Here is a 26,506-nt window from a genome sequence, read left to right as displayed (position 1 = left end):
CAGGCATCCTGAGAATCCACTTATCCCTGCCTTCTGTACTGAGGTGTCTACAAAGTTGTTCTTTTGCAAGAACACAGAGAGCCTCTGGGCCACAACACTGAAAAATATCTTTCCTTCCACATTCAGGAGGTTTATCTGGCGGAACTGATCGATGGTTGAGGAATTCTTTTCTTTGGGAATCAGGATTCCTCCTGCCCGTCGCCATGCCTTTGGTATAATTTCTTTTTCCCATGCCACTTTCATGAGCTTCCAGAGGAACTTCAAGACGCCTGGCGCGTTCTTATAAACCCTATATGAAACACCATTGGGCCCAGGGGCTGAGGCTGTTCTTGCTCGCCTTACTGTGCTCTCCACTTCGCTCCAGGTAGGAGGTCTTGCTTCCAGCTGGTGCTCAGGTGGTTGAATTGGCGGCATATCATCCGGAATGTTGGTTGGCACATGCCTCTGTTTGTCCGAGTAGGTCTTCTTCAGGTACTTCTCTAGTTCTCGTAAGGGTACTTTGAGGGTCCCAGTTTTCTCTTTGACAAAGAGGTCTTTGACAAACTTATAGGGATCTCTGTAGAAGGCAGTCCTCGTTCGTTCCTTCTTCTTGTGTTGCTTTCTAAGGCATTCTGCTCTTCGCAGTGTTGCAATACGCTGCTTGATGTCACCCTGTAGAGCCTCAATTCCTTTTCTTTCCTCTTCTGTGGACTTCCTCCATTGTTTCCTCAGGTTCCTTCTTTCTTTCACCAGTCGCACAATCTCTTGTTGTCTTCTGGACTTGAGCTTGACTGATGGGTTCTTCTGCGCCCCAAGGTTTGGGGTTGTACTTTTAACTCCAAATCTCACTGCTCCATAGCTGTAAATGACCTCTCCGACCTTTTCCAGCTTTTTCTCCACGCAACCTTTTAGCCCTTCTAACAGATGGACAAGGTCTGTGTTTGTGGTTTCCCACTCCTTTTTCTGGCAGGATTTAGGCCACAATATTTGAGGCTTCCGTCCATTCATCTTCCGCTCTACTTCTGTCTGTGGGTGGATGGGCTCTGGACTCATGTCCGTTGGTGGCTCTGTGCTTGGTTGAGCTTTGTCTGGGGTTCTGATACCCTGTGGACTGTGGTGAATATCCTGCCATTGGGCTTCACTCGACTGATTTGCCCTACCTCTAAAGAAATAGTGGTCAATGTGAGGCCCCTTTCTAGGCTCTCTCAAGCACTTTTTCTGCCCTGGTGGATCTTGAGACCCTTCTCTGATGTTATCTTTTCCCAGCCACAGATGCAGCTTTGAAGCTTGTGTTCTGCCAGTGCTGTTACTCCATCAACTATTGTGCTGAACATTTGAATAAAGTTTTTTTTCATATGGGATTCACTTCTATACGTTTCATTTATTGTGATGGTTTTATTCATTCATTTTTTATTCATGTTTCCTGTTGTTTTAAGTAAATACAAGAGATTGCTTCACTAAAAAGTATATAATCACATTGCCTGCATTGTCTTGTTTGTTTTCAAGCACAGCTGTCATCTGATAATAGATATTAAATTACAATCTGCTTATTTTACTTATTTTGTCCACTACAAAATAATGTGTAATATATCTGTAACACTGTTACAGATCAAGTTACTGATGCAATCAGATGTTAGTGCACCTGTCCCTCATACACACGCATACGTTTTCATGTCTGTTATTAGGTTTGTTCGAGTTTATGCACCGCTGTAAGAACCAACAGCTGGATGACATTAAAGTACCGTGAGAGCGATTCCAGAAATCATACGGAGAAGTCTGATTTCGAGTTGCTCTCGCGGTGTTGTGATGTCAATCTCCTGTCGGTTCTTGTGGTTCCGCATGAACTCGAACAAGTCTACTACGTCATATGTCACATGATAACGTCAACATGGCGAATGCTGTACATACTTAACGCGAACGTACATACTGCCTTAGCGCACGTTAAGTAGGTACCCAATGAAATTCAGTACCTACACAGTAAGTATGCGATTTCGGATTCAGCCAGTGGCTCTCCAGGACCAGGGTTCCCCACCCCTGCTGTAAATACAGGGCTGTTCTTAATATGCATACAGTGGGTGATTGGTTTATGCCTGAGAGGGGAGGAGTCTATCAACACTAAGTGAAGTTTGCTTAATGTATTGTTACACTTTAACTTTGAATTCTGTTGTTACAATAATAAACCAAACACTTCATATGACACCAAACAAGACCAGTTTCAGATACTTTGTCTATGTAGCATTCCATATACAGTTTGTCATGAGAGAATGAGAAGAGGGGGAGATGGAGAGGAAGAGGCTGTTTACACTTGGCATTAACATGCGTTTTCATCGATCGGATCACAAGTGGACGACGTTAATGCCAGGTGTAAACGGAGTTCAAAACGTTTTGAACGCGTCCACTTTCGACCACTTTCAACTAGGGATGCACCGAATCCAGATTTTTTAGGTTCGGCCGAATCCCGAATCCACCGTTTAAGATTCGGCCGAATCCGAAACCGAATACCGAATCCTACTCGCATCCTTATTCCATTAACACAGTAAAACACATTAATGAATTATACAACGTCCACAGCATGTATTTTTCATTTTATTTAATTTTAACTGTACATTATGCCAGGATGACAAGTTGGAAAACTATTTTGACAATTACCATAAGCCTATGCATAATGAAAGCGATGCGTTGCGACACGCTCGTTTTTCCAATAAGCAAGCAGCTCCGCGCTGAAAACAGTATTTAACTTTGAGTGAGAAGCTCCGCTCGTCAATGTCAGTTTTCACACAGCCGTCCAATTACAATGGAGGAGGGGCGGGACATTACCACAGCAACCAACCGGCTCACAGCTGAAGCATCACAGCTACCAAGCGCTCGGCTGAAAAACAGCTGGCATTTGGTGTCCTCAAGGCGTTTTCAGCCGTGTTTAAAAGTTTTGGTGTGTCCAGCCCCTAAAGCTCACCGAAAGAAAAAGCTCATCTCCACGTCAGCACCCGATGTGTGTAATCAACGGCCGCGTGACGTCGAGCAGCGTAGCGCAAGCCTAGGATTCGGTTCGGTGGAAAAAAATTCTAGGATTCGGCCGAACCCGAACCCCGTCAAAAAGCCCAGTATTCGGCCGAATCCGAATCCGAATCCTGGATTCGGTGCATCCCTACTTTCAACCACACCCAGAGGTAGTCGAAACCACTTTCGACGGATTTAAATACCAGGTGTCAGGGGCGGAGTGGGACCCAAAAATCTACCGGGAAATTTCATAGACCACCAGCCCTCTGTGGTCAAGAAAAAAGAAAATGGTTCGCTGTAAATAAACAAATGCTGAAATCTAAAATTACAATAAAATGACTGCAAAACAACATGAAATACCAAGTGTAATAATTATTATTTAAAAGATCTTAAAGTCAACAGTTCCCTAGTTTTAGGTAAACTAAAGCTTACTTTGGTTGCAAAGCAGTTGCTTATAAAATTATTAAGCCTAATTGGAGAAAAATATTTTATGTGACAAAATGGCAGTCATCGTGTGATAACGAAAATAACGAGGCTTAAACTAACTTACGTGTTCTGAGCAGGTGTTGTCAGTGAACAGGCTGTAAACCGTTTGGCTAAGTTACAGACACTCGTGAAAAACTGATGCTGATTATCTGGGAAACATTCTCTAACAGCAGTCAAGTTGCCATTGTTTGTGTCAAAGTCGTGCATTTGTTGTAACATTAAAACAGGAGATCAGACTTACTCAAGCGCTGCTCAAAGTGATGCTCGGAGCTCCATTCCTCTGTGGGTGTGCGAGGCTACACTGTAAAAAGATTCCGTAGAATTTACAGTATTACTGGCAGCTGGATGCCAGTAACTTACTGTAGATTTAAATTTATGTTAATTACCTGCAACAGTTTGTTCAAAGTTAAATGAAAATCAAACATTAGCAAGTCTGTATCTTTACAGAATAAAACTAAAATAACAGCCTCAAGCAAAGCATTCTGGGAAACAAAATCTGAAGGAAAAACCCAGAAAAAGGTTGATGAGGATTTTTGGTTCCCAGAATGCTTTGCATGAGTCTGTTATTTTATATTTTTATTCTGTAAGACAAAGACTTGTTAATGTTTAATGTTCATTTAACTTTGAACAAACTGTTGTCAGTAAATAACATAAATTTAAATCTACAGTAAGTTACTGGCATCCAGCTGCCAGTAATACTGTAATTTCTACGGGAATCTTTTTACAGTGTATGCTTTTTTATTGGTTGTTGCGTTAAATCTTACCCAGTTACAACAGTCCTATTTTCTGATTGGCTATTGTGTAGCCTCTTTCTTTATTTTTTGATTGGTTGATAGAACTCCAGGGGAGACGGGCTTGATTGAGAGAGCGGTGCGGCCAGATACATTTTGAGCGCTGAAGCATATTAAATATATGATAAATAGGTTTTAGTGTGGCCGGAGTGCATGACTAAAGACTGAAAGCACGGCTATTATCAGACCAGCCCTCGCAGCCTTAAAACACTACCGGCCCACCGGGAAAAGTCCCGACTCTCCCGATTGCCACTCTGCCACTGCCAGGTGTAAACGTAATGTGTCTCTCTTGTCCACTTGTGATCCGATCGATGAAAACACATCTTAAAACCAAGTGTAAACAGCCCCGAAGTGACACCATGGAGTAGTTTTCTAGGGGGTAGATGTGAATTGTTCGATAGGGGTTTCAGATGTTAATTTAACAGGAATTAAATGTTTTTCGTAAATGGTTCCCTGTGGATCCAGCCATTTGGAGGCTGTATTCGTGTCACCTTTTGTCAGGGTTTGACACAATCTTACAATCTCACTGGAACAATGAATGTGTGGATAAGAGACTCAAGACCCAAAAAACAGCTGTACAACTGACTAAAGCGTAGAATGACACTTCTAACAAAATTAGTTTTGAAAAATGGGGGAGGAATCAAAGTGAAGTAACCTCCAGTTTAATCAACAGTCATGTTTCGTATGGTAGGAAAAATTTTTTATGGGATATTTTTATCAAACATCTGTGCAATGATATTTGATATGTTTAAAATTACAGTCTTATTGTTATAATTTTAGTTTTTAAAATTGTGCCTCTTGCTCTGCATCTCCAAATTTCATGTGTTGCAGGACATCTTCTCGCTATATTCTTTACACTACAATATTTGTTAATTTAATTTTTAAAGAAAATTTGATATCACATATTATTAAATTGTCCATACATCAATGGACCTGACAGCACAAACTCTTTTAGTCCAATTTTGTTGCAGACTTAACACACTTCCTGCAAAAATACATCCTGTGAAAGCATGGTGCTTTTGTTCATTGTGAGCAATGTGTGAAACAGGCTTTGATATTTTAATAAAATCAAATAATGTTATGTTCTTGTTCGTATGACATTTTTGCTCTAACTCATATGGGATTATAAAGGGCTCTGCTCTTGTGTCAGTAGTGGGCACTCTCCTTCTGTTCCTGCTGTGAAGAACCTTCCCAAGCAGTCCACCCATCACATGATAGAGAAATATGCGAAGGACACAGGATGTCCTCCCTCATTAGACTATGTGCCCTATGTACGATCAGATGAAGTTTACCATATGGACCCCATGGCTTCGCTCTCCAGACCATCCACACATGAAACCCAACAGAGGTTAAACATAGGTAAACAAACTACCGCCAACAGCATTGCAGTCAAACACATAGTTTACTTGCAATAAGTTTGTGCTATTGATTTAAAAAAATGTTAACTCTGTTTTGTAGGGAGCAGAAGCAGACAGGCAACACCTCTGGTCCAGCAAGACACATCACATAAAAGCACTAAAAGGCAACAAGCCATACTAAAGGGTCTGTCAGAACTGAGACAGGTGATGCGCTAACCTCAATTTAAACTCTTAACTGTTGTCCTTTTTACAATACCATGTTTTACTTGCCTCACATTAAATGCATCGTCAGCAGTTGTGATTTTTTTCACTCTTCTTTACTGGCTGCTCATAAAACAAATATACAAAGGTCAGATTAATGAATTGTCTCTCGTCAATGACTATTGGATGTCTGTATTGTTAGTCAGACCTGATTAATTAATTGCTTGCTTAATCTGTTAGAATAAAAAGTATGTGTTCTTATGTGGTTAGGATTAATTTGTAATTTATATTTTTTTATTACAGGGTCTACTTCAGAAACAAAGGGAGATTGAAAGCAGTTTAAACCCTTTACTTCAAACACAACAAAAAAACTTGCCTGTGTGAGATTATGATCTCTTTAAAATGGAAGATGAACTCAGCACTTTATCAAACATTTGTGGGAAGGATCGAAAAATCTTCCTGAAGAACAGACACTAGACTGAGTTTGTATTAGCACTGCTAACTGATGAGAATTTAGGTGATGAAATGCTTAAGATTGTCATTTTATTTATTGTAGAAAAATTGGGGGGGGGGGTTTGGCCATGTGGGGCAAAGGATTTGAATGTGAATTTCTGTTTTCCAAAATGTACAATTGAATTAAAAGTATTACAATTTAAAATGTATGGCAAAAATTACTTCATAAATCACAGTTCTTACTATAACTCAATTGTCATTCTGTTTTGGCTAAATAAATGTATTGCAGAAGACAGACAGGAATAACTTGAAAACCAATGTTTTATGTCAAATTTTAGTTTAATGCAAGTTTACAGCGTTATTATAAAAATAAAATTAAAACCAGGACTATAAAGTGACTTGGCTGCAGTGTTTCCATATAGGCAAAAATAACCAATATTATCAGATTGACGAACATGCTGTAGCTTGCAAAATATATTGATCTCCAAAAAAATCTGCTTGAGGCTGTAAAAACCTGGAACTGTTTTGTTATTTTCTAGTTATACAAAAAAGACAGTGTTTCAGTTATACTAAACATTATGAAAACTTTCTACAAGCATTGATGGTTCACCAGCCACCGAAGCCTCCCCTATTGGAATGATAACCATTTCCTTGGAGTCCGGAATTTCCATGCCAAGTCTGAATAAACTGAGCTCTTTGTATCTGCTGTACATTCACGCCAGGCTGAGCACCCCAGAAGACGGATGCCGGCCCTTGTGTTAAACTGTTCCATGCCATTTGCATGGCATGATTTGGTAAGAGTCCTCTCAAGACTGGAGGTCCTACAACTCCAAGGGTGTTGGGAATGTTGCAGTTTAAAAGAGGATGTCCAATAGCACCATTGTGGCATATAAACCTTGGGGAGTTCACAACCATGGATCTGTGTTGTGCTGGGATGAAGCTACTTTGCTGCAACGCCATGTGGCTCACTGAATTAAAATGATCCCTGCCATATCCAGTATTGCTAGGTGTGATAAGGAGATCATTTCTCCCATGTTTGTCCCTATCAGGTGGTTCAGAGTAATTGGTGTTGTCCTGTGCCGTCATGGCTCTTTCATTGGATTCTTGGCCACTGTCACATTTGGTCCCATTATTCGTTGTGCCTGACTGAGTGTCCATTGTGTGGTTGATGGAGCTCAAGTTCTCCCAGGGTTTGAAATGGTCAGACATATTGCTGAAGTTCTCAGCATCCATGATAGACTCAGCATGTAGCAGTAAACCATCATCCATGGCTGTGACTTCTTGCATTTCATCATTGACTTCAACAGGAGGTGTATCAGAAGACACAACTTCTGTATTTTCATAAACTGAAGTACAGCTCGTTTGAGCATCTGTAAATGCTGTAATGCCCGATTCCAGAATGGGGCTGGGCTCACTGCAGTCTCTGACTGACTGGATTTGATTTGAAGTATTAGACACTAGGGTCTTAACAGCAGTATTAGACAAATCATTGTTCTGAGAGGAGTACTGATGATAAGAATCAGTCAAATCGATGTGACTCAGAAAGCTCTGATGAGGATCGACTCTAAAGGAACATTGTAATATTTCACCTGCATCAGATTTTTCTAGCATCCTGGATGCCTTGAACTGGGAAATTGTTTCACTGAGAGCCTTAAAATCTAATTCTTTTTTATTTTCACTGGCTGATATGGCTAAAGGTTGGTCCTGAACAGAAGATTCAGAAACACAGGGGTACGGCTCAGCTGTATGAAATGAGTGCTGATCTGTATCAACATGGATAGGCTGAAGTGAGACAGATTCTCTTGTGGAGTCCTCCGAGTAGTCTATGGGCGTGCTATCATCTCTCACTACAGGGACAAAAAAGGTCACAGGACATCAGAAATCCAAACATTCTTTCTTAAAAACCAAATTCACAATTTACAAACAAGTTTTAACCCTAATCAGTTCATGTGAAAGTTTCCATCAGAAGATTCATTTTTGACATTATGCATGATTTAATTTTTTTAAGTAAGCGAGCACAAAAACAACACTTTATTAACAATCTGTTCATGCCTGAGTCTCAGTTCTGCTTTCAATATGATTTTATGGTAGATGCACTCTACCATAAAGAGAGTAGTGACCCCCCCCCCCAGTCAGGTTAGTAGGTATTTTTGTCTTTTTTATTTAAATGCCTATATCTGCCATCTGAGTGACTGTGAGTGTTTAACACAGGTACTCTTTAGTGACAAGGGTTTAAATGTGTAAAACATATTTTCACATAAATTGCTGAAGAATGCGTTTAAGAAATTCATAAAATTGTCATTTTTACAGTCCAGTTCTTTCCACATACATAATTGCACTGGCCTTTTAAAGCTCAATTTATAGTTTTGCATCAATTATAGGGTGTAGCCTACACATAGATGCATACACTATGCCATAGCCTATGCCCCCAGTGCCTGACACACACATCTTTAATAAAATGTGACAACGTGTCAATTCTACACAGACCACAAGCAGTGTGATTGGTCTGCTAGAACCCATCTCTCAGGTAAAAAAAATCTGACGCGTTCCTCATGCACTTCCTCTTGCGACGGTAAAAAAAAATTATAGACCAAGTTGAGGAGTAATATTTTATGACTCTGGCTGCAACCAAAGTCTGTTTACCACCATCACTGCTGATGCTTCACCAATAACATACACAACAAGCTGCTGCTTCTTCGACTGTGGACAGTTTTAGCCTACGGTGTAAAATCTACGGTGTGGGTCCTACAAACAACTATAAATCATGCTTTACATGGCAAAATTTTTTTTATTAGTCTTTATGGTTTAAATATATGTGACCCTGTCTGTGAAAACCCTGCTAAAATCATTTTTGTGAATTACTGTGTTCTACATGAAAGCGTCTTGGGTCTTTAATTGACTGAGTAAGTTCATGTCAAATCGAAATCAATAAGTGAAATTAAAACTTATTAGATATGAAATTTACCTGAATTTCACAGACAGGGTCACATGTATTTGCTGTATTTTGTCATCCACATAATGGTTACTATAACTCATAATAAAAATAATTTGGTAACAATGTTGGCTTAACTTAAATGGCTTAAATTATTTTTATTATATATTTAAAAATGGTATACAAAATGAACATCAGTTATAATAAAAATAAATAAAAACATTTTTACCTAATGAGCACACTTATACAGCTTAAAAATAATTACAAACAATTTCTGGAAAAGTTTAATTGAACAAATTTATTAAAATAATTTTATATACACAAATGATACATTTTATTCATTACTAAATTTTACATTGGGTTTATTAGATATTTATGTTGTGGTTTTAGGTTCAAACAGTTATGAGGCAATGACTATTGATTTCAAAGTTACACACTTTTATAGATTAAAAGAGAATCTGTCACCCCCTCTACTGATCTTTAAAACAAATGTGACCCTGTCTGTAAAAACCCAGCCATTTCAATTTTTGTGATTTGATGTTTTACATAATGTAAAAAAAACTTTCTGTAAAAATACAGCCTTGATATATGAAAGACTGACTTTAGTAATTCGTTTCAGTTTCAATTTCAAACTTTTGACGGATTTAACGGGCAAGGTCACAAATATGACAAACAAAATTCTCTTTTCTTTTTTAGCAAAACTAAGACAGGCTAAAAAATTCTGCTGCTAATGATGAGCTACACAATAACTTTAAACATAAATATTGCTTTTTAAAAACAGTGTTGAACACTGTAAGAGGGCCAGCAAGAAAAAGTCAAGACAGTAAGTTTTCTCAATTCACTGGATGATGGTACGAAAAATTTATTGTACACCTTAAAACAGTTAAAATGTTGTGCTCAGACAGTATTTACATATAAATGATAGATGTTGATCCCACAGGTAAATTTATATCTATAGGCTGTTTGTCAAAGTTTTTAAGCTCCATCACTGTTTGTGTGGCTTATTTAAATCTTAACTGTTCAGATCTCGGCTTTATGTGGCTTTGGTAATTATTATACCAATTTCATTTTGGAGTCACTGGGTCTTTATATGTACCTACTGTATGCGATGATCAAATACTAGCCTATCATTACTATATATATATATATATATATATATATATATATATATATATATATATATAAATAAATAAATTATAGTAGTATTTGATCATTTAAAATCATAATAAAGATTTGAAGACATGATGTCAGTGTGGCAGCAAATCAGCTGAGGTTTGTTTTTAAACAGAGAGCAGTGTTTAAGAATTTTACCACAAACTCACTTACAGGATGTTGAAGTAGAAGTGGAGTAAATCTCAGCAGATGGGATTGTCTCAACATTTTCACTGACACCACCAGATAAACTGCTTATTATAAACTTTATATCGTCCACATGGGCAATCATGATACCACTGCTTGAGTAGTGAGGGAACATCTCAAATCGGCAGCCTGTAAAGCAGGATTTAAACAGAAACATCACTTCATTACTGTTACAGTACTGTTAGGAATACAGTTCTCCTATTAAGAATGCGGAGTTTGAGGTTTGGAACAGAGCTATACAGTACATCCATGTATTAATATTTTCAATGGGCTTTAACTGCACCTGTCAAAAATATTAGGTGTCGCTGTTTGATGAACCTTGATTGCAGATCAACTAGACAGTCCAGATCAGGTGCTTTTCGTGACGGGGTGTCACAGTCGTGATATGGCAAGATTTCAACAACGTGTCTCTTCTCGTAAGCAGTGAGAATCTCATACAAACTCAAAGCCTCACCTGTGAGCCTTAGTACAAAGCAAAGAAAATTATTCATGCATTATTCATCTCATTAGCTTCCATGATCTGCCCAAAGGAAGACAAAAAGTTAGAAAAACGAGAGCTGTGATCTGATGTATGGCACCTGCTTTGCTCTCTGATTTTCTTGTAAGATTTGAAGTGTATCCTCCATCTCCAGGGGTTCTGAATAGAGTTGAGCTGCTCAATATACTGAAGGATGTTTTCAAGTTTCTCTAAAAACACAAACATAACATAGCTTACTGTAATGTGTATTTATATAGAAAAAAGTATAATAACAATACAAATAATATTCAGGGGGCATATTACAGAAACATTCTATCTTAGGTCTTAACTTAAGATATGATGTGTTAAGTTAAGATTTTTCACAAATTCATATTACAGAAGCAAATCTTAAATTGATTTAGGATTCTCATCTTATTTCACCAAATCTTATCTCATCTCTAGTTAGGAAATCCCAAATCGCTTAATCATGTTCGGCTATCAACTGTCATGTCTGTTACCAAGCAACCAGCAATGCGTGAGCTCCTGCTACAGTAAACAAAAGAATTGTCCTTTTAATTTCAATGGACCAGAAAAATACATTTTATTAAATTCATAGTAATCATAGTCTGTGTCTTTCTGTATTAGTGTTTTAGCACATCATCTATCAGTTACCATTCAATTTAAACATTTAGCAAATGTGACTTACAAAAATTAAAAAAATTATTCTTCCTAAGTGTTAGGATACTATTGTACATTTCAACATTTGATAGAGACATGACAAGAAATAGATGCTGAGTCAAGTGTGTACTGTATTCTCCCGCAGCTCTATCATAATGTGATTGTTTCAGCTGGCTCTCATTGAACTTTTAAGTTAGGACACCTGTGAGGTTACCCTAAAGTTAAGACTGTTTTTAGGATGTTTTGTCAAGTTAGGATGCTTCTGTAATACCACTTTCCTATCTGCAGTTAAGATAAGATAATGCATTTAGGAACATCATTCTGTAATAGGCTTTTGTCTTAAATTAGGTCCTAACTGAAATTACCATGGTTACCAAACAGTTAAGATAAGATTTTAAAGTTAGGACTTTTCTGTAATATGCCCCCTGTACTTCTTGGTATAGGGTCAGTGGCAAAACTAGCGTCAAAAAACTTATTTTTATCAAATCTTTAAAAAGATGTAATGCATATCTGAGTGGTGAATAATGTATTTTAAAAAGTTATACTAATTAAACAACATTTAAATGTTACAACCAATCATTAGCCTCTTCCACACAGTAATTTCATCAAATTAACACATGGTTCCTACACAATTTTCATGTCAAAATTCCATACTTTTCCAGACTCAAATTTCCAGACTTCCCTACAGATTTTTCCGATCATATTTAACTTGTTCTGATAAATTGTTTTAAAATTCAACTGCTAACAAGTATGTTAAATTCTAAACATTTAGTATTGGCGTTTTTGCCTTTCATTAGGATAGTTATACTAGACAGAAAGTGAGGTGGGAGAGAGAGGGGGGCAGGATGGGGAAAAGTCCATGAGCCAGGACTCGAATTCGGGTCTCCCGAAGCACAACAACGCTACATGGCGACGCACTTGCTACCTGCACCGACAAGTATGTTACACTCAGAGTCAAAACCTCTACGTAGGCTATCATGTTAAATTTGTAAATTGTAGCTACTGTTGCTCGTACAAGTCGATTAACACCAAACCCAGTCAAGTTCAAAGCACAGCATTTTATTAAAACTGCAATGCTAAAACAGTGCATTGTTATTTTTGTTGATTTAAATAACCGTAAACCCCTACAGAAACATAAGGGATGTTCATGTTCAATTAACCAGAAAATTTGAAAATAGAGCTAAAGTCAAATGACAATGCTTAATTGGCTGATAGATCAAGCAAACTTGAAAAGACCGTTTAAACAATAGGCTAATTATAAATAAAATATTTAGAAATTCTATATTAAAATATTGCCCTTTGTGACCTTAACAAACACAATGCTAAATCAGTCACAATTTTTTAAAGGGTTATTAAATTTACCCAAAAATGAAATTTCTATCATCATTTACTTACCCTCATGTCATTGTAAACTAATAAGACTTTTGTTAATCTTGAAAACACATATGAAGATATTTAAATAATTAGTTCACCTTAAAATAAAGGTGTCCTAATCATTTACTCAACTTGCTCAAAAACGTTAATGTATTTTTTAATGAAGAAAGACACTGATATCTTGGAGTTAAGTCATTGATTAGGACATTTTCATTTTGGGTTGAATTAGTCCCTATACATATATACATATATATACACACTTTTCCAGAACTGGAAATTACTCTAATCAAATTCCACACTTTTCCAAACCCGTAGGAACCCTGTTAACATGAAATTACAAACGTACTACTTGTCCCAAATTTGCTTTGTTGGGTCGGTGGTCACCCTACTTCAAATGAAAAGAAGATTCTGTAATGTAATGCTGTTTGTGTGAAAGTGAAATGTTTCATTTATTTTATGATGAAAATAATTTTTATTAAAGAAAGATGAATTTTTGTTTGTAGCCTATATGTTGTCAATTATAGTTCTTGGAAAGAAATTCGGAACCGGCATTTTTAAAACCGCAGCCATTACATTAGAAACAATTGAAAACATATGCTGGCAGCAGGTGCAAATGCCTTGCTGTACACAACCCCTAATAATTCATATTTTAAACTGTATCAACAGTCTAAACTTAGGGTATATGCAGGAATCATAGAAAAGAATTTACTACCTTTTTACCACCTCCACAATATTTTTTACTACCAACACGACATCAAGCAGCAGCCCTTTTTTTGGCGGGTGTGAGGGGTATGCAAAGCACTGTAAATTGAGATATAACCTTAAGATTAACTTTCCTACCCCCTACTTGAGTCAAAAAATACTTATTTATTAATTATTTTATGTCTATGTATGTATTTTTTTATTTATTATTATTATTATTTGTTTTTTTATTCTAAGTCCCTCGTAACAGATTGTTTGTTCTTATTCATTGTATACTACTATGTTTTCAAATGTCAAATGTTACTTGGATATTATTAATAAAAAAAAAGGTTTACTTCCTGACTCCTGAGATACCTCCATCTTCCTGTCCCACAATTCTGTGCGTGTGTGTGTATGGGGAATGTAATTGGTCGAGCCTGGTCGAGTTCGAAAAAATAAAATGGCGACTGGAGCACAAATTTAGTGTAAGTAAATGTATATTTTCACTTTTTACACCTTTTAATTGCATTTCTAGCGATACATTAGTATTGTTATTTTCAAATATGTGATTACTTATCACAAAGGCGCCCTCTGTTTACATTTCAAACACGCTGCCTATGAAGTGTGTCCAAAAGCGTTTCTCTGAGCTGCCTTCATGCCTCCGAAGTCATTAGCCGTTTCTCAAAACCAAGTACGCCGAACTCGGACTTGTGTCCTTCTTAGTTCGAACTTGCAAGTTCAGACTCGGAAGAACGAACTCCTGACGCGAAATGCATTCTGGGAAACTTCGCTGTCATAAGTCCACACAAGTCTCCTCTGATGCATCCTCGATAAAATGGGCAAATCAAGAACACATCTGGGGATTTTATGTGAACTTGGGCTTGATGCGAACTTTGAATTGGAACAGTACTTGGGCCGCGACTGATGACGTTTCACAGGTCCACAAGAACACAAGTACAGACAAGAACGCATATTGAGAAACGGCTATTGCCTCATGAGGCAACAAGTCAGCTGACATGGTTTTCAGACGCAGCCAATGTCACACCCATCATACATATTAGGTACATTAATGTATTTTATCTATTTATTTATTCTTTCATTGTATATCTTATTCATTTTAGCATTTAAATTTGATACTGTTCACATTAGTTAATGCACCTCAAACTAACATCAATTACTGTAATGACATAAACAAGAATTAATAAATGCTTATATACAATATATTGGTCATTTGTGTTCATAATGCATTTACTAATGTGAACAAATACAACCTTTTTGTAAAGTGTTATAGAAATTTGTATTTTATATTATTCAGTACACATAAACAAATAATTCATGGTCTGTTCTGTTTGCAGTCATATTGTCATAGCATACATTATTTGTAAGCCAGTTTAAGCATGAGGGATGGTTTAGTGCCTAATTTATTTGGACCAGACTGCTCCTCAGAATCACAACCTGTAAGTAAGATTAATAATGGTTGCTTTTAAGTTCTGTTGATGTAGTTTTGTACATTGTGTGCACTCAAGCTAACAGGCTAAGTCAGCTTCAAGCTAGGTGACTGCTTATCTGTTTTCAGCCCACTAATGCCTACAAATGTGTCGATTAACATAGAATTTCTGGTGTTCTTATTACTCGGAGTCACGATTAAAGAAAACTGCAGTGCTTTAACAATACTCGGTGTTCACTCGGCTAACACACCTAATGTTATTGATGTTACTACCAAGCTGCGGGCCCGGATTGCTAATGTAAGTATTAGGCGTCTTTTTCCTTTTGAGGCTTTATTTATATAACAGTGTGGAACAGTATCATTATTATAAAGAATCAGGAAAAACGCTAGCACCGTACACTGTGGTAACAATGGAAAGGGGCTACAGAGTAATGTGCAACTGCGACCAATCAGAGCAGAGTAGTGTCACCCAATTGAGGGGTTTGGCAAGATGAATCTTTAAACAATTCATTAGTGTCGTTGGGAAATAAGTAAAAATTAACTACATATTATAAAACAACGAAAGTGTTTTTTGATCTTGCATTCATGTAAACCTGTTGTTGGGGACTCTCAAAAGCACATATTAACACATTTCTAATAGCATAGTATGGGCACTTTAAATTCTTTTTAAAAGGAGCCAAAGAAAAGCTTTGTGGCATTCCGAATTAAAATGTTGTTTGTTTTTGGAGTTATTATGCGTTTTCAACTCACAACTGTGAGCATTCGCACACATGCTCCTAAATACATTTTCCAATTTGCATGCATTTATTTTAGAATTACAAATGATGACCTCCTTTTAGCATCTGATCATGATGCAATCTCGCTCATCATATTACTGGATAATAGTGAAGCCTTTGACACAACAGGTAATAAAATTCTAGAAAATTATGTTGACATGGTTTTAATTGCTTATGGTTTATTGGTTAAATCTGCAAGCTGTGTAGTGGTAGCTTATGACTTTTGCCTATTGGTAAGTCTACCTCTACCTCTTTAAATAGGCTCCTCTGGGTTCGGGCCCTCTTCATCTATTCTCTATTTTTCTTTGGCATAATTAGTCTCAAGACTGATGCATGGGAGTTAGCAAAGCCCACTCATTCACAATCTGCTGTATACACAGAGTATAAGAATCGGTTGCCGTTGGCATACTATTTTGTCACAACTGTAGGGACTGTCCTAATATCTAGTCTTATATTATTTCAAAAGTGTAAGAAAAATTTTACCTGCTGTGATGACATTCGGATTCAGCACATATTCATCTGAAACAATGAACCCCCCGGACTGGAACAGTTCATTATAGGTGTGGTTTTGAATATCACTATGGTTGTCAACACCAGCAAAGCTCACAGACTGATGCTTCTTCAATGAGACTAAAGCAGGTATCTGTATGAAACATAACATTTAATGTTAAGTTTATGAAACTAGCTCTAAAATGTATTGGAATTTCATTGTTGAGATGCGTTTTACCTTGTGAACTTGGGCAGCAATGTCCATATTCTGAATGATGACCAAAAGTTTATCTGGACCAATGTTTTTTTCAAGGAAGCTATGGGGATTACATTCCAAATTCCCCAACTTTTTCAAATATTCCTGTGATAAAAGCCATAACAGAACAAAGTCAGGGTGTTCAGACTCTACTTGCCTAATAAAAATAAGGGTTTATACCTTCAGATTTGAAGCTTAGTCTTGTAAAGGACAAAAAAACGATGTATTCGTAGATAGGTCAGCTAACAATGCAAATTATGTAAAATATTCACAAATACCAAGCATCTAGTCCCTTGTGGGGTTTGGAAAACCGAAAAGGTTTGACCTTGGAGAAATTTTTGACATAACAAAACAACACTGCATAAGTAGGGATCCAGGAGACCTAACAGCACACAGCAGGTGAACAGCAACACACCAAAAGGTATAAGACCTTTTCATGGGTTGGTAGATGTTCCCCGAACATAGGGGAATGATTTAGATTCACATGTGCTTTAAGGTCAAATGTGACCCTGGACCACAAAACCATTGTAAGTTGGAAGGGTATATTTGTAGAAAAAGCCCAAAATACGGTGTCAAAATTATAGATTTTTCATTATGCTTAAAATCTTTAGAATATTATATGGGTCTTCAACCGGGGGTCTGAGGAGAAGCTGCAGGGGGTGCACAAAATGAAGTTTAATCACAAGCATTTTTTTGTTAAAAATGTTTAACATGTTTCAAAACGATACAACCAATGTTCTCTTCAAGTTGTGCATGTGCATGGCCGCCTATGCTTATTGAAGCCCCCACAGGCCCAGCAATTTTAGCATGTGGACAAAAACAAAATATCTGAAGAAGCAACAGTATCGACAGAAAAAACCTGTAACCTCTGCATCATAAAAACAGGTAAAATCATATAGTCAAGTTTGTCTCTTTCAGAATGTAATATTAAAATCAGCGTGACCCGTGTTCTCATCTACGATATTTTTGATCTTGGGCGATTGTTTAAAGTTCAGATTTGTTAATGCTGTAAAGCACTTATTCGACTGTCAAATGACACCACACAGTGTCTGCATTATAATCTGTGAAAAAACTATTGCTCACATTTAAAATCAATGAAACGCATGCCATGGTACTGATGGTGCAAGATTCATAGTCAGATTTAAATCCGGACTAATACCGCTTGTCAAACATGTTGCCCTAAACATAATGCAGACTGTTCACCTGCAGAGAATAAACTTGCGTAACTCAAACTCGTGGCAATAATGATCCACAACTACGAGAAAGGCTTCAGAATTATATAGTAGCAGTGTGTTTTCACCCGCTTCAACACACAGGGAAGCAAAAAGACGCGTTTGCAAATCACTCTAAGTAAGGGATAATGTAGAGGCAGCCGGTAGTTATCGGGAAATAAGCCCCGACAGTGTGATCAGGACCTGACGCGAAGCGGAGTGTGGATTTTTACATTTTGGATCTCAGGCTATCCTAACAAACCATACATCAATTGAAAGCTTTCGAATTATGCATAAATCTCAATTTCAAAAAAATTGGCCCTTGACTGGTTTTGTGGTCCAGGGTCACAAATATGATGCAAAAAAAATTAATTTCTTAAAACATTTTAAGTTTTACATAATCATATGCTTACAATGTAATCAAAATAAATGTTGAATAAGCCAAACATGTCTATGGCAGCTATTTAGATCTGGTCAAGTTGAATCAAAGATTTCTTTAAACTCTTTGTTTCTGCAGCAACAGTCATTTTAACCAATGTTGTATTAGTGCAAATCAGAGATGTTTAAATGAGTAACCGATCAGATAAGCTTTGTTTAGCAAGTTCACTGCACTTAATGAGTTGATCATAAACACCTCTGTGTAGTTGTGATGAAAGTAAGAAATTCACTGTGCAGTATGCACAGATGCAAATATTACATAATGGGAGTATCTGAGAGATTAGTATAAGAGATGTACCTTTATTTCCCAACAGACATCACTCTCTTCAACATCCGGAGAATGGACGTAGAAGTAAACAGTGTTTTTCTGCACACCTTTAATGATCTCCACCAGGTTAATGATAACCTCTGGCTGCAACTGATCAATGATGCTACTGATGGCAGAATGTGAAACATCGTCACTCTTTACTGAAGGGGTCGCTGTTTGCTCTGCAACTGAATGACTCTTTAAATCACCCAACATATCGTCCTGATTTTCATGAGTGATGTTGTCTTTCTGCATCTCTTGTGTTCCGTCCCGGTCTAACCCACTTATTTTCTGGGGTGTATGGTGAACCTCAGGTTGAAGTGGACTTGACTGATGTTGTGATTGTGTTATTAGGGCAGGTAGGGCAGTATCAGAGGAACCTGACTTTAGAGATTCAGAGCTGTGTCTGGGTTTAGGGGCTGAAGATGAAGAAACACAAGAATTTGCAGGGATATTTAAAGAAACATTGGTACCGAAGGAAGACGACACATCTTCTGAAGCTGTGTGTTGTCTTTCAACATGCTGGGAGTCTATGAACAACATGAGACTGTCATGGAAAGAGCTGATGTAGTTATTGACAGGAAATGGCGTGTTGAAGTTTGAGATGTAATCAGACAAAGGTGGCACTGGACTTTGGGGGGGTTCACGAGGGCCCTGAGTGCTTGAGCAGGAAACATAATAAATATGTTTGTCCCTCAAAAGTTCTTCAACCTCTGTGGAAAACCCAGAAATCAACTCATCAACTATGTTGTCAACAGCACTCAGTGGTGCCCCGGTGTCTGCAGGACAGTCAGTAAATGTTGCTGCAGCAGATGATTCATCCTCAATCTCTTCAGCAGTCTGAACATCTGCTTCAGCCACTATGTTGCTGCTGTCGGGCTGGTAGGGTGGTGAAAGTTCCTTCATGTCCGGTGTAGTGTGTGTAGAGACTGTTGGGCTCTGAAGGAAACGTGGATCTTCAGGATAATCCATTTGTCTTTGGGAATATCTTTCTGTTTTTAGACCTAAACAAAAAAAAATATTAATTTGGCTCTGCCAGATCTTCATCATCATGCCACCTAATGAAGACTACAGCCATAGACTGGGTCAACCATGCTAATGATAACGCAATACAGAATAATACCTTCCTGCTTAAGTATCTGGTTGCCTGCTTTCTGTATAACCTCGCAGCTCAGTTAGGTTATTCATAGGGATCATGATTTTATATGGATTCATTTGCAGATATTTTTACAATACCAATGTCAATTGCAACAAACAAGAAGAAATTAGAGACCACATTAATGAGATTATTGATTTTTAAAATGTAGACCTGACTGACTTTAAACAAAATATAAGTGTAGTTATTTGAAATTTGAAGTAACATCTGAATCTTAGGCACAACGATAAAGCAAAGATATGACATACTTCTTGTGGCATAAGCTGTTGTTTTTGTTTAAAATGATTTTTTTATAATTTCAAGAAAAAAAGAAAACAGAACGGTCAGACTACAGCTTTTTTAATTAGGCTAAATAGAACATACCAGGACAAATAAAAAACCCAGTTTAATATTTCTGTTTTTAGATAATTTTCTCTTTTTGCCCCTTTCCAATATAGCATGTCCAATATACAATGATACCCATCATCTATCTTGTCAACTAAAGGGATAGTTCACTTTAAAATGAAAATTCTGTCATCATTTACTCGTCCTCATGTTGTTCTTAATCTGTATGAATGTCTTTTTGTTGACGAACACAAAAGAAGATATTTTGAGAAATGATGGTAAACACACATCAGTAAGTAACCATTGACTTTCATAGTAGGAATAAAAAATATGATGGAATTTAATGGGTACCGTCACCTGTGTGCTTACCACAGGGTTCACACACCTTAGTTAACTTCAAATTCAAGGACCTTTTAAGGACTTTCCAGGTCCAATACCCTCAAATTCAAGGACTAAATGTGGGGACACATTTATGTGAGAGCAAGTTTATATTGTGTTACCTTTTAGGATACATTATACAGGTCCCTTTCGAGGAAACTCGTGCTGTATCACTGCGGTGACACTTTGGGGTCGCCTCCAGGGGTAAGTGTGTCTGAATGTGTACTGTATATCAAATTCAACCAATGGTGAGGCTTAACGACAAAGACAGGGTGACGCAGGAGCCAGGAAGTATATCGCTATCTGAAATATTGCCAAAGACGGCGTTACAGGGATGCAGGAAGTATGGCAAGGGAGACGTTTCCTTCTCAGGAAACAACAGTTATATACGTAACCCGAGAGGTTTTCATGTGTCAAACACAACTGTGCCAAAAAGCATTTTGGTATGAATCAACATTCGCATACAGAACAGGGTTCCTACAGGTTTCTTCAAGTTAAATTCTAGTCTTTTTAAGACCTTTTTAAGACCATTTATATATATAAAAAAAATAATACCCATTTCACGTCCCTACCAGCAAAGAAAAACAAAATCCTTGAACTTGTGTTCATTTATTTTTCCAATGTGGAATGAGTAAAAGACTCTTTATTTATACTACGTTATTAAATCAAACAGGGATGCAAACACATGTATGTTAAAAAAGTGCCCTCGCATCCTGGCAAAAATCCAGATACTTACATTGCCACCGACCCCTGTCATCCCCGGCCAACCCCTATAGGCATATAGAGTAAAATCAAATTTGAAAATCAAAATACACCTACATTAATTTGGAATATTCAATTTCATTTTTTATTTTAAAACAAACTCTTATTGAACTATCTAGCACTTCTTCTTGCTCTACTCCTTCCTCTTCTTCCTGGCCACCTCCAGGGCCTTCCATCTGGCTGCATTCATTTATATTAATTTCAGATAATATTTAATAAATCCAACCATAAATGAACAAAGCTGACAATGTTTGTCAAAGCCCCACAAAAACACTTTACAGTTTTTGCACTGAAATATGAAGCAATGCTTCTGTAGATGACCCATTATATCAAACTCTATTGAATACAATAATACTGTATGTATAGTATATTAATGATAGAAAGTGCAGGTCTAGAAATTATAAATGTGACCGGTGTGTTATAATGGTTTATGTAGTTTTCTTTCCTTTTTAAGATAGAGCAGAAGCAGTAAAATTGCCTCTATTTTAATTCCTCTTTTGCAGATTAAAAGAGTTCAATCCACTTACTATTTTAGATTCAAAAGTCTACTCGCTGCCCCAGTGACTGGTGACTTTACATTACAGCTTTGCGTTTTTTATATCTTAAGTCAGCTTGAGCTTTGCTCGTGCAATGGGCTTGTCATTCACATAGATTTTTTGCTATGATCTCCATGTGATCTTTGAGCAAACTTTTTAGATATAAAAAGATGGTTCATTAGTAATAATATTATTAAAAAAGGGAGGGAGGAAGAAAGTGCAGGGCGTGGCCGTGACTTTCAAAACAAGCCAGTTGTTATCGCCATTGAAACGGTTGCACGCAGCTTGAAACTGCACGTGAGCATTAGCGCTCTGATCACGGACATTTTTAGATCGACTTGGGTTTAACACACAATGTTAAAACCTCCGCGAAAACCTTTAATGCATACAACTTTGCTCAAGTTCAGAAACATGTGAAGCTGAACTCGCTTCATGTCGCACCCAATTCACCGAGAAACAGAGAGCACGTGAACGTACACCAAACTCATCCGAAGAGACATGATGTGCTCGCACGCAAAATGCCATTAATAATAAAAAGCGGGAGGTGCCAAAAGCGCTGTGTTTGCATCCCTGATTTAATCAAATTGTGGTTGACAAATGAAACTTTTAAGGAAAAATACAATATGGAGAAGTTACATACAGCACAATTTTTAAGACACAGACATCAAAATTCAAGACTTTTTTAAGTCTTTTTAAGGTATTATTTCCAAATTAATAAATTCAATGCTTTTAAGGCTTTTTAAGACCCCGTGGGAAACCTGCAGAAGGTATAAGCATTTAAGTGAACAGTTTAGCATATGTGCTTAAAGAGTCTAGAATTTTTATGATATTATCCTACACTACACAGGGAATAATATGTTTTTTTTTCAGAAATCTTCTTGCATAAAATAGATTCAAGCACTTTCAATGACCTGTATCTACATGTATATTTCAAAAACTTCCCAGGACCTTGAATTTTTCCCCCCAGATTCACAAACTTTCAAGGATTCCAAGGACCCGTGGGAACCCTGTTACCATCATTTATCAAAACATTTTCTTAGTCATTTATCGCAATACTTCCAAAATATTTTTTCCTACTATAGAACTCAATGGTCACTTACTGCTGAGTGTTTACAATAATTTCTCAAAATATCTTATTTTGTATTTATCAGAGAAAAAAATCATACAGGTTTAGAACAACATGAGGATGAGTAAATGATGACAGAATTTTCATTTTAAAGTGAACTATCCCTTACCAAATGTACCTAAGCCTAACGTTTTTGTATAGCATTTTGCGAACATATTTTTTTGCCACTACAAAACTGATTAGTACATTTATTTATTATTTTTCTTATTTAGCTGTTATATTATGCAAGCTGTTATGCTGGCACATCCAGTCACTCTTCCCTGATGCATCCCCCCTGCGCCATATCCTCATTTTATTTGGACAGTCAGGTACCACCAGCAGCTGTAAAGTCCTGGTGCCAACTACACAACTTGGAGCAGCATTGCTACCCCTCAAATGTTAGTCTTAAGCCCTGCTAAAGTAAGTGTTAGGGTTTAAAATGATTGGTTATTAAAAAATATAAATAATTTAACATTTTAGAGGTCGAACAATGTGTTTTTCAGGGCTGATGTCAATACAGATTATTACAGATCAAGTAGACCGATAACCAATCAATCAGACAATTAACCTCAATTAACGTCCACAGTAATATAACCGCCCAGGTGGCCATGGCCCCCAGTTTGAAAACCACTGATTTAAACTGTTAATCCAAACTCAACTTTACCTCGTTCAAGGGCTGGACGATTAATAAAAAGTAATCGAAACCGAAATTCACATAAAAACGAAAATTCTGTCATCATTTACTCATCCTCATGTTGTTCTAAACCTGTATGAATTTCTTTTTCTAATGAACACAAAAGAAGATATTTTGAGAAATGATGGTAAACACACAGCAGATAGCGAACATTTACTTCAAATTCCAAATTAAATTCCATCATATTTTTTTATGCCTACTATGGAACTCAATGGTCACTATCTGCTGTGTGTTTACCATAATTTCTAAAAAATATCTTCTTTTGTGTTCATCAAAAAAAGAAATTCATACAGGTTTAGAAGAACATGAGGATAAGTAAATAATGACAGAATTTTCATTTTAAGGTGAACTATCCATTTAACATCAAAAACATTATATATGAGAATAAATGTCTTCGGCATCAGTGCCCAGTTAAGAAAAAACTGGATAGAAGACGAGAAACGTGTAAAGGATACAAGTATGTATATTGCGCTGCCACTCATCTCATTACAATATGCTATCTGGATATAACTTATTGAATATGTACAGATGTGGCCTTTAAAAATGCGCGTTTCTGAGAGCAGAATGCCGCGGAGACTTCCGAAATTCTGCGAGATCCCGCAGAAGGGGAGTTCGGTGGGGGACGCAGGAAATATAAAAACCTGTAGAGGGCAGGCGTGTTTCATGTAGGCCATACTGACGACAATGTGTGTGCTCGACTTCATGCTTAGCGTATACTGTATGATATTGAAGTAACATGACACGGATTATCAATGTTTAGGCGATAGACTTTGATGTCATACAAATGCATGCTTTTTGGCAAACATTTTGTTGGCGAAGTTTTCTTTTGCCAGTTACATAAACAGTCACATATTCTTCATAAAAATCGGACTCAAACGCGCATCATTTGTCTTATTTTTTCCGTGTACTTACAGTAGAAGAGACGTGATGTATGATAATCGAGTCTAATAACAAAATAATTCGCGAAGACCTTTGAAGAGACCGAGCGCATTTACGCAATATCATTAACTAGTTTATCTAATTTTACATTTAGTTCATTTTTGCATCTGAACGTTTTAATAGCTTTAACATGTGGTGCGCTTTTCTGCATTACTGAACAGTAGGCTACTTTTTATATTATCATGTTTCCCTTTACATGGTATGAAACACGATAAAAAGTATGCATTGGTGTTTAATACATTTCACTGAGAATTTGTATAATATGTTATACTTTTGTACTAAGGAAATAAAATCATATTGTGAGTGTAAATATTCATAAATTGGAGGAGTTTCTGAGGTGTTTGTCATCGGCAAAATGTGCAGTTTCTTTGTTGCTGATTAAAAACCGTTGGCTATGTGATTGTTTAAAATTGACATTTTTTCTACTTATTATTAATTTATTTTTTGCCTACATTTACTCAAATAATATCAATGTGAAAATATAAGTAATTCATACTTCAAGTTAGGCGTAAAACTTACACATTTTTGATGTCAAATAGAAATAATAATAATTTGAAATATGCAATTATTACAGTTTAAAAAACTTAAATATATTACTCTGACCTTTTTAAATATATTGACTAAAATAATCTGTAAATGTAATACTTATATTATTAAGGCGTATACATCAAATAATATATGTACATTTTACACAAAATATCTGTTCTATTTTAAGTAATTTATTTTCCAACTAAAAAAATCGCATAACTGCATTAAGAGATTTTATTAAGTTACTTTAATCATTTATTTTAGAGATATTTACAAAGCCACTGAATCATTTTTAACAGTGTGTACATTATGACCTTACGGTAGACTATTATTAAATGCATATAAATAAAAATATGTAAAACTAAATAAAAAATATATCATACACGGACTGTATGTAAGCATACGTTTTCTTGTTCGGTGCACGTGGGTTTAAATGCCGTTTTTCTAAAGAAGAATTTTAAAACTTTATTGGTGGTAGTTGAGAAGAATTCCTTTTTCCATTTCTAAATCATTTTGAGCGCAATATAAATATATCATATTTTTATTCTTATTATATAAGAATACGCAATTTTTACAACATTTTTAACATATGGAAAATATACGTTATGTTGTGTGAATTTCCTAATTACAAGCTTTTGATGAAATTGCACCAAAACTAAACGTGCATAAAAACATAAAAAAGCAATTTAAATAAGCGAAAAATCTTTTTTATGAGCTCAAAATGTTGAATATAATGTGCTATTGCTGAAAATTGCCCATCTCTAAAGGAGAATATTCATCTTTAAAGTTGAAGAAACAAAAAAGTACTGACAAGCATTCTCAAATATAGCCTATATATTCTGCAAGCACTCAGTTGAGAACAATTCCATTTTCCATTTCTAAATCATTTTGAGCGCAATATAAATGTATCATATTGTTATTCTTATTATATAAGAATACGCAATTTTTACAACATTTTTAAGATATATAAAATATACGTAAAGCGTGTTGTGTGTATTTCCTAATTATAAGCTTTTGATGAAATTGCACCAAAACTAAACGTGCATAAAAACATAAAAAAAATCATTTAAATAAGCGAAAAATCTTTTTTATGAGCTCAAAATGTTGAATAGAATGTGCTATTGCTGAAAATTGCCCATCTCTAAAGAAGAATATTCATCTTTAAAGTTAAAGAAACAAAAAAGTACTGATAAGCATTCTCAAATATGTATATTCTGCAAGCACTCATTTATCCATAATGATGTAATTTATTTTTTAATAACATATTGTCGCTGTCGGGCAAAGATACTCTCTGGACACCAAGACCATGTCTATGGGTTCAAGAATAACAAAATATTGGCCATTTGAAACTCGAAAGTCATCACTTTATTTTGTCCCATTGTTTTCCATTTTGCGGGTGATAAAACTCCTGTGC

At 36.4% G+C, this 26,506-nt stretch overlaps 2 protein-coding genes across 3 annotated transcripts in view; one reads left to right on the top strand and one right to left on the bottom strand.

Annotated features, from left to right (window-relative positions):
- Positions 1 to 6,347, top strand: part of ccdc66 (coiled-coil domain containing 66) — a 119,049-nt gene extending 112,702 nt beyond the window's left edge. The window contains exons 18-20 of one of the 2 annotated variants that reach the window (XM_065259369.2): positions 5,407 to 5,612; positions 5,712 to 5,815; positions 6,116 to 6,347. In XM_065259369.2, coding sequence (XP_065115441.1) covers positions 5,407 to 5,612; positions 5,712 to 5,815; positions 6,116 to 6,196 — 391 coding nt within the window. In that variant the 3' untranslated portion in view covers positions 6,197 to 6,347. Of the gene's footprint in view, positions 1 to 5,403; positions 5,613 to 5,711; positions 5,816 to 6,115 lie in introns of both variants that reach the window. The other variant, XM_065259367.2, reaches the window with a different exon arrangement.
- Positions 6,348 to 6,624: 277 nt separating this feature from the next.
- The window catches only part of tasora (transcription activation suppressor a), a 118,043-nt gene continuing 98,161 nt past the window's right edge, over positions 6,625 to 26,506 (bottom strand). Inside the window, exons 17-23 of the mRNA XM_065259366.2 lie at positions 18,662 to 19,674; positions 16,697 to 16,819; positions 16,453 to 16,612; positions 11,135 to 11,243; positions 10,840 to 11,018; positions 10,524 to 10,685; positions 6,625 to 8,112 (exon numbers count right to left, since the gene is read on the bottom strand). Coding sequence (XP_065115438.1) covers positions 6,872 to 8,112; positions 10,524 to 10,685; positions 10,840 to 11,018; positions 11,135 to 11,243; positions 16,453 to 16,612; positions 16,697 to 16,819; positions 18,662 to 19,674 — 2,987 coding nt within the window. The 3' untranslated portion in view covers positions 6,625 to 6,871. The remainder of the gene's footprint in view (positions 8,113 to 10,523; positions 10,686 to 10,839; positions 11,019 to 11,134; positions 11,244 to 16,452; positions 16,613 to 16,696; positions 16,820 to 18,661; positions 19,675 to 26,506) is intronic.

Source organism: Paramisgurnus dabryanus, chromosome 24 (assembly GCF_030506205.2).
Source record: "Paramisgurnus dabryanus chromosome 24, PD_genome_1.1, whole genome shotgun sequence".
Lineage (NCBI taxonomy): Eukaryota > Metazoa > Chordata > Actinopteri > Cypriniformes > Cobitidae > Paramisgurnus > Paramisgurnus dabryanus.
The sequence above is the reverse complement of the archived record's forward strand: the minus strand, read 5'-3'. Positions and strand labels throughout refer to the sequence as shown.